Source organism: Halichoeres trimaculatus, unplaced genomic scaffold, assembly GCF_033239565.1.
Source record: "Halichoeres trimaculatus isolate MK-OKI-2021-1 unplaced genomic scaffold, fHalTri1.1 fHalTri1_scaffold_13, whole genome shotgun sequence".
Taxonomy (NCBI): domain Eukaryota; kingdom Metazoa; phylum Chordata; class Actinopteri; order Labriformes; family Labridae; genus Halichoeres; species Halichoeres trimaculatus.
This window is the reverse complement of record NW_027437191.1, coordinates 35,486,300-35,495,345: the sequence shown is the minus strand read 5'-3', so window position 1 is coordinate 35,495,345 and position 9,046 is coordinate 35,486,300. Positions and strand designations below refer to the sequence as shown.

The 9,046-nt window shown below is 43.1% G+C and overlaps 1 protein-coding gene across 1 annotated transcript; it reads left to right on the top strand.

Annotated features, from left to right (window-relative positions):
• The first annotated feature begins 747 nt into the window (after window positions 1-747).
• moxd1l (monooxygenase, DBH-like 1, like) lies at window positions 748-8,903 on the top strand. The gene is made up of 13 exons (XM_074685457.1): window positions 748-1,034; window positions 1,127-1,273; window positions 3,023-3,175; window positions 3,402-3,485; window positions 3,825-3,977; window positions 4,808-4,910; window positions 6,943-7,115; window positions 7,210-7,298; window positions 7,371-7,467; window positions 7,581-7,640; window positions 7,739-7,860; window positions 7,989-8,085; window positions 8,259-8,903. The coding sequence occupies exons 1-13, from the start codon at window positions 771-773 to the stop codon at window positions 8,421-8,423; spliced, it is 1,707 nt and encodes a 568-aa protein (XP_074541558.1). The 5' UTR covers window positions 748-770; the 3' UTR covers window positions 8,424-8,903.
• Window positions 8,904-9,046: the final 143 nt, after the last annotated feature.

Below are 9,046 nucleotides of genomic sequence, written 5' to 3'. Positions count from 1 at the left end.
CGGTTTCTCTGTCCAAACTTGACTGACGTTGTTTCTGTTGTAAAGTATTGTTTCTGACAGCTGACCACAGAACAACATGACCTTTTGATGCTGCTAACAGGTTGAATTTAGTGTTTAAAAAAAAATGCTAACTTTTCTGGATGAACAGAGCTAAACGCTGCTTCCGTGGTCAAAATGCGTGCTCATCTCGATGATGACGTAGACCGATAACCTCCCTATGGTGAACTGCTTTTATGCTGCCATTGGTGCCAAGACTGGTCAGAAGCAGCTCACTGAACCAAACTCTCCTCTGGGGTCTGTTTTCCCTCTGGGTTCTTCACCCCCCCCAATCAAAACACTCATTCAGAGCTGTTTAGATAATGTCCCTGTGCTTGAACACAGCTGGAAAAGAGGAACTGCGCGGTTCACATCGGTGGAGCTCTCACAGACAGTGGATCTAGAGGAGAGGAGAATAAACTGATACTAACAAACTGAGACTGAGGCCAAACTGAGGGACTTCATTCCTGCTCCTCCTTATCACCTCCTCAGATATCAAACACCGGGTCCAGCAGCGCCTCACTTCTCTGTCCAGAACAGAACCGGTGGAACGGGTTGTTATCAATGAGGCCGGGCTCCTCAGGGGGATAATGCAGGTGTGTCTGAGCAGGGGGGGGGGTCAGGTGTGTCTGAGCAGGGGGGGGGTCAGGTGTGTCTGAGCAGTGAGAGGTGTGTGAGGTGTGTGTCTAACTCTGAACGCTCAATGTGAAGACCTCTGCTGTGGCAGGAACATCATGCGCTCTCTGCTCCTGGTCCTGATCCTGATTGTGGTCTGGACTGCAGGTGCATCTGACCCTGACCTACCCTTCATGGAGTACCTGGACCAGAACCGTCTGGTCTGCCTGGAGTGGGGCTTCGACAGCCAGAAAGAGTACATAATGTTCAGGCTGACGGTCAACACCACAGGCTGGGTGGGCTTTGGACTCAGCCCCAACGGGGGCATGGCGGGGGCCGATATCGTGATGGGAGGACTGGGACCCAGTGGAAGCTACTTCAAAGTGAGTCAGACTGCAGTTTTCCCCTGAGCCAAAGTATCAAATCATGATGACCTGGTGAAAAAGACCTTTGTGATGTTTTCTCTCTCTGTCAGGATTATCACGCCACGGGGTTATCGATGCCTTTGGTAGACGAGCAGCAGAGCTACACCCTCCTCTCCGCCAGTGAGAGTGACGGCCAGACCATCCTGACCTTCAAGAGGACCATTCAGTCGTGTGATGATCAAGACTTCCACATCACGGTAAGAAACTCACAAGTTCCCTCCTGGACTGAAACATTACCCCGGTTAAAGTTTAGAAAATGTGGTGGCACAGAATCAACATGGAAGTGAGATTAAAAAAAGACAAGTTAAAATTTAAATTATCAACTGCATTAAAACAAAAAGTAAATAATTAAATAATAACTTATCTTGATATGTATGAGGGTGAGTGTTGGCACTTACACTTTACACAGTGCATCAAGTTTGTCTCTGAAACCACTCTGACGTTAAAATGACAGGATGAGAGATGTGGTCAGTCAGTGAAACCGATACATGTAAACATGGTGTAACCAACGTTTACATGAAAAAATCAGTTAAAAGTTTGAATAAATATGATTTATTCAGTCTGCTGCACTGTAAAACATGAACTTTATGATGATTTTAAACCGACTGAACCAAAAACAGACAGAAAGCATTGATGACTGTTCACTGACTCACTACAACAAAAGCCTCACTGTCAAGTTCAGAAATGAAATATGTGAAATGTGATTTGAGATATTTATTATACAGTGTCTGAGCAGCATACAGAGGAGTAGCTCTTCGGCGCCATCTACTGCAGTGGAGGTGCAGAAGAGTTTAAGTATAAATTTTGTATTGGAGGTCAAAGTGTTGCAAAATATTATGGTATTGATATTTTTACACCTCTTGTATGTGAAGTGTCTCAAAATGACCTGAATGTATCGTATCGTACCATAACATATATGTTTGCCTTGTATGGTATCAAAACTGCATTTATTCGGTGAGTACAAAATTAATTTTCATGACTGTTTGATTTAACATCTAGTCTAAAGGTGAACTATCACAAACTGTTGAAAGTTATTTTCTAAGTTGAAAAAAACAGATATTAACACTTTCTAGTTAAATAAATAAAATATAAACAGATTAAAAGTTCTGCTCAATTTCCTTTAAGTTCAAACTGTTTAAAAATAAAATCAACAAAAACAAATTGATAAAATTCACTTAAAAAAATTAAAATAATCATATATCTCAAATTAGTTTTCAGTCATTTATTTCCTGGGTTTTTCTGCTCTGTTGCTACTTTCTGTGAACAAAGCGAGTTTTGCCCGTTTAACATTTATAGACTATGAGCAGAAACTGATGAACAATGTGGAAACATCAGCTCCTTTTTTAAAGAGAGACAGAAAATGAGACCATCCTGGAAACTGATGTTTAACATTAAACCAACGTCCCTCGTTTCCTCTCAACACCTGGATCAGTGTTTGTTGTGTAACACCATGGAGCTTCACGTACAGACGCTGGTTTCCTCACCGCTGAAGGTCGATTTTCTGTAATCCTATATTCTTTCTTTCTTTGTGAGGCTGATCCAGTTCTCTCTGTAAAGCTCAAGTTCAGCGTTTGTTTCCATGTAAACTCTGCCATAGGAGGCCTTTTGTCAGGGTCCCCAGGCTGTTCCCGCCCTCGGCACAGGACGGGAACTTTTCAGCTGTGAAGACAATGGAAACAAAACAAGAGGCGTCAAAGATTTAGTTTTGTATTAAACACCTGAAATACTAAACTGTTTTGTGATGTACAGCGTCCTGTACTGACAGTTGTGGTTGTGAAGCTTCTGTGTTTGTGTAAAACTGAAGTTTAGAAAATACCAACAGTTAACCTGACTCTGTTTGTAGTTACGGAAACACGAGAACTCTCCCATTTCCCCACAGTGACAGTCTGAAAACCTGGTTTGTGGTTCAGTAATTCATTAAATTAATCATCAAATGTCTTTTCCAGACAGCAGCCATCAAACTGATCTATGCCTACGGGACAACAGACGAGATCAGCTACCACTCGTCCCGCAGAGGAACCAGAGAGGTGAACCTGCTCAACTACATGCCCCGGGTGGCAGCGACGGGCGACAACTTCCTCAGGGTAACCGTGGATAACGTGAGTGCAACTTCAGGCTTTGATTCATTCAAGACAATAAAGTTGATTTCTGTAACTTTCTCTTTCTATAAAAATATTAAAACTTAAAACAGTGTTTGATGCTGATAGTTACCTGAACTGTTTATTTATCCACTTTTTTATTTGTTCTAATATTTAGTTACTTTAGTGGTTTTTGGTTTTGATCGTTTTTGTGGCATATTTTGATTTTTCATCTTACTTTAAACAGATCTCTGTCCCAGAAAAAGAAACCTACTACCACTGCAAGGTCATGAAGATATCAAACTTTAAAACAAAACACCATGTGTATCTTGTAAGTACTTTGTGTTTTTCTGCCATCTCCTTTGCATCATACTGAAAAGCTGACGTGCTCACAGACACCGCTCACGTCCCTGACGGCAGGTTTACGGCTGTTTGGAAACTATCAGCTGTTTTTAACGACTTCCTTTAATCAAAGCAGCAAAACCTGCTGACATCAAAGCAGTACTTGGTCATTTTTAGAAATCTCAGGGTTTCAAATGAAACACCAGGCAGAAAACTGTCATCACATCAAAACGTAACACGACCATCTTCACAGAGACAGGAAGAAGAACTCACAGAAATTTTATCCTTTATTCCTGAACTTTCTGGAACTTTCTTCTCCTGACGTCAGATTGAACCCCTGATCGAGCACCACGATCTGATCCACCACATGCTGCTGTACCGCTGCCCCCCCGCCGTGACCCTGCCCCTGGATGAGGAGTGCTACACGGGGGCTGAGGAGCCCTGCTTCGAAGTGGTGGCTTCATGGGCCGCGGGAGGAGGAGTGAGGAGGATCTCCAATCCATTTCTGAATTCTTTGATTTACCTGTGCTCTGTGTGTGTCAGTGTGTGTGTCTGTGTGTGTGTCTGTGTGTGTCAGTGTGTGTCTGTGTGTCAGTGTGTGTGTCTGTGTGTGTCTGTGTGTGTGTGCGTCAGTGTGTGTCTGTGTGTCAGTGTGTGTGTCTGTCTGTGTGTGTCTGTGTGTGTGTCTGTGTGTGTGTGTCTGTGTGTGTCTGTGTGTGTCTGTGTGTCAGTGTGTGTGTCAGTGTGTGTGTCTGTCTGTGTGTGTGTCAGTGTGTGTCTGTGTGTCAGTGTGTGTGTCAGTGTGTGTCTGTGTGTCAGTGTGTCTGTCTGTGTGTGTCTGTGTGTGTGTCTGTGTGTGTCAGTGTGTGTGTCTGTGTGTGTGTGTCTGTGTGTGTGTGTCTGTGTGTGTCTGTGTGTGTGTGCGTCAGTGTGTGTGTTAGTGTGTGTGTCTGTGTGTGTGTGTCTGTGTGTGTCTGTGTGTGTCTGTGTGTCAGTGTGTGTGTCAGTGTGTGTGTCTGTCTGTGTGTGTGTCAGTGTGTGTCTGTGTGTCAGTGTGTGTGTCAGTGTGTGTCTGTGTGTCAGTGTGTCTGTCTGTGTGTGTCTGTGTGTGTGTCTGTGTGTGTCAGTGTGTGTGTCTGTGTGTGTCTGTGTGTGTGTGCGTCAGTGTGTGTCTGTGTGTCAGTGTGTGTGTCTGTGTGTGTCAGTGTGTCAGTGTGTGTCAGTGTGTGTCTGTGTGTCAGTGTGTGTGTCTGTGTGTGTGTGTTAGTGTTGGTGTTAGTTGTTGTTAATTAATCCACCTTGCGTCCTCAGGTGTACGTGTTACCGAATAACGCAGGTATACCTTTTGGAGGTGAGGACAGTGAAATCTTGTACAGGCTGGAAATCCACTACAACAATCCCAATAATGACAAAGGTAAATCATCACACTCTGTGTTGTGTTGTGTTCAGTGGTGGAGTAACTAACAGTGGATTTGTTTAGTGTACGCAGGTCAAACCTATCACACCGTTTACCAATCAGACCCTCCTTTTTTTCTGCTCCCGTCAGGTAGATTAAGTTTTCACTGCAGCTGGACTGCTACCACACACCAAGCTTTACCCACAGTCTGTGTTTTACCCACAGTCTGTGTTTGACCCACAGTCTGTGTTTTACCCACAGTCTGTGTTTTTCCCACAGTCTATGTTTTACCCACAGTCTGTGTTTAACCCACAGTCTGTGTTTTACCCACAGTCTGTGTTTGACCCACAGTCTGTGTTTTACCCACAGTTTGTGTTTGACCCACAGTCTGTGTTTTACCCACAGTTTGTGTTTTACCCACAGTCTGTGTTTTACCCACAGTCTGTGTTTTACCCACAGTCTGTGTTTTACCCACAGTTTGTGTTTGACCCACAGTCTGTGTTTTACCCACAGTTTGTGTTTTACCCACAGTCTGTGTTTTACCCACAGTCTGTGTTTTACCCACAGTCTGTGTTTTACCCACAGTTTGTGTTTTACCCACAGTCTGTGTTTTACCCACAGCCTGTGTTTTACCCACAGTCTATACTTTACCCACAGTCTGTGTTTTACCCACAGTTTGTGTTTGACCCACAGTCTATGTTTAACCCACAGTCTGTGTTTGACCCACAGTCTGTGTTTTACCCACAGTTTGTGTTTGACCCACAGTCTGTGTTTTACCCACAGTTTGTGTTTTACCCACAGTCTGTGTTTTACCCACAGCCTGTGTTTTACCCACAGTCTATACTTTACCCACAGTCTGTGTTTTACCCACAGTCTGTGTTTTACCCACAGTCTATACTTTACCCACAGTCTGTGTTTGACCCACAGTCTGTGTTTTACCCACAGTCTGTGTTTTACCCACAGTCTGTGTTTTACCCACAGTCTATACTTTACCCACAGTCTGTGTTTTACCCACAGTCTATACTTTACCCACAGTCTGTGTTTTACCCACAGTCTGTGTTTGACCCACAGTCTGTGTTTTACCCACAGTCTATACTTTACCCACAGTCTGTGTTTTACCCACAGTCTGTGTTTTACCCACAGTCTATACTTTACCCACAGTCTGTGTTTTACCCACAGTCTGTGTTTTACCCACAGTCTGTGTTTTACCCACAGTCTGTGTTTTACCCACAGTCTATGTTTTACCCACAGTCTGTGTTTTACCCACAGTCTGTGTTTTACCCACAGTCTGTGTTTTACCCACAGTCTGTGTTTTACCCACAGTCTGTGTTTTACCCACAGTCTGTGTTTTACCCACAGTCTATGTTTTACCCACAGTCTATGTTTTACCCACAGTCTATGTTTCACCCACAGTTTTACCCACAGTCTGTGTTTGACCCACAGTCTGTGTTTAACCCACAGTCTGTGTTTGACCCACAGTCTGTGTTTTACCCACAGTCTGTGTTTTACCCACAGTGTTACCCACTGGCTGCAGAGGACTTCACAGACATGTTAAATAGCTTTAATAACACTGAACTTTTGATTTAATTCACACTGGGTCAGCTGCTTTTTTTTTTTTTTTTTTTTTTTTTTTTTTTTAGGGACAGAGACGAGTTAAATTTCCCCAAATTTGAAAGCCAATCGGGATTCAGACATTTGGTTGACTTAGTTCCTCGAACCTGTCTTTGGATCAGTTTCATGCAGAGTATGAGGACTGACTCCACAGCAGGATCTCTGGGTTACACATTGGTAGCATCCAGTTTGGTTTTAGATAATCCTGATCCTAAACACAGCCCTGAACCTCTGATATCCCTGATCTGCTCCACATGATTTAAGCAGGAGTCTAAAAATCTATGCGCCTGGTGTCCTCCAAAGATAAACTTGTCAGAATATCCCTTTAGATCATAAACAGAGGAAAATGTTTTGCTGTGTGAATATTAAACGTGGTGTTTCAGACACATTATCTTACCACTCACTATTCAACGTGTTATCTTTGTCTTTCTGTGTGAAGGGAGGACAGACAGCTCCGGGCTGAAACTCTACTACACGGACAAACTCCGAGAGCATGACGTGGCCACTCTGATGACAGGTCTGCTGCATTTACCAGGCATGGACTACAAAATCCCCCCAAAAGTGGCCCAGTTCCACAGCTACGGCGTCTGTAACACCAGCGCCTTCTCTCAGGTCAGTGAGGCTCAGACTCAGGACCATAACCCAACAGGTGTGATTGTGTTATTGTCTAAGACTGTGATGATGAGCATCTTTACCTTCGACTCAGCTCGTGAAGCCTCTTCCTGACCTCCACGTGTTTGCTGTGCTCATGCACACTCACCTGGCTGGGAGGAAGGTCAGAGTTGGACATTACAGGTAAGAAGAGCTGTGATTGGCTGTGTTCATGTCTGAGTGTGCTGAAATAAAAACATTACAACTTCTGTGCAGAAACCAACAGCAGATAGACTTCCTGGATGTGAATGAAAACTACCAGTATGAGTATCAGCAGGCAGTCAGTCTGGGAGCTATCAAGACCATCAAGCCGGTTGGTTTCCATTCCTCCTCCTGTGTCCACGGTTTAAACTCATAGTAAGTTGTAGTCCTGGCTGTTGGAAGTTATCCTGCTATTGACGATTTATCACTTGTGTCTGACTCCAGGGAGATGAGATTGTAGTGGAGTGCACCTACAGCACAGCTACTCGCTCCAAAGTCACCAAGGTGAGTAAATACTGAGTAATGAGATCATTTCTGTCTGACTGAAACATGTCTACAGAAGAAACTCCAGTACCCACCAAATTTCACATTCCTCTGTTCAGTTTGGGTTGGGGACGTATGATGAGATGTGCCTGGCCTTCCTCCTCTACTACCCTGCCGTCAGAATCGCTACGTGCATCAGCCATCCAAACGTGCACTACATATCACCAGGCACAGACAGCCAGTAAGACCTGGGGCTTTTCATCAGCTGAGATCACTGCAAAGACTGGTTCAGTCACCATCTTACAGGCTGTGCACACTGTGTATGTGTGTCTCTGTTGGGTTTTAAATGTGCTCTTTATTTTCTAACAGGATTTTTGGAGGGACGACTCCGAGCCAGGATGAGATTGCTGAGTATGAGCGTTTGTTAAAGACCGTACCACAGTTTCAGGTGGTCTCTAGTTCTGATGTAAGTTTCTGTTTCTGGATTCCTGGACCTTTTTATGTCTAAGTTAAAGTGTAACACATGGTGGCGTTTGTGTCACAAACAACAAGCAGGCTCTCTCATGTTTTTGCGGCGCTGGGTCTTTAAAATACCAAGTTGTTAAAAGCAACTTTTCTCTACTGTGTTTTTTTTCCCAGTACAACCACTCAGTCTATGAAGACGGCTTCGTCAGGGAGATGATGAACACACCAACTGTCGATTGTCGGAATAACGTTGACAGTGGATCAAGCCGACTCGGCGTTTCCTGGATGTTAGGAACAGCAGGAATCACATTTTCACTACTCTTGGTTGTAATTCTGTAGAGATTGTTGTGTATGTGACCAAACATTGATCATATTTAGCATAAAAATGGTTAAAAAAAAAAAGTTCTCTGATATTCACACTTTCATCAAAGAAATGGGTTGTTTTATTCATCAACTGTCATATTATCAGTAAAGTAGCTTTAAATTTCTGTTTTACTTTGATATCCAAATAAAAACCATGTGTGCCTAAGATCAATAGTTACATGCAGGGAAAATATTTTTATTTATTGCAGCTTAGTTTTATTATTAAGGTTGTGATTAAATGTATAACTTAATATCTGCACCAAACATTGATGAAGTAGCCAATCTAAAATTCAACTAGCTGTCTGATTGACACAGAGATGAAGAGTTGTGTTTTCCTCAGTCTGTAATGCAGTGAGTACATGTTTTTTATTTTGCACGTTTGTCTAAAGGTTTCTGTAATATACATGCACTGCAGGCCTTAATGCTGATTTTAAGATGAAAACTTCACAAATAAAGGAGCCAATCATTCTGTAAGGTCTTTCTTTGTTAAAAAATGAAAATGTGTATCATATTATGAAAAACAAGTTTTATTTGAATCCTGGAGAGAGGGTGAAGGTGTTGTTGACATGTAGTTTCACAGTTTCTCCTGAAGGGGGAGC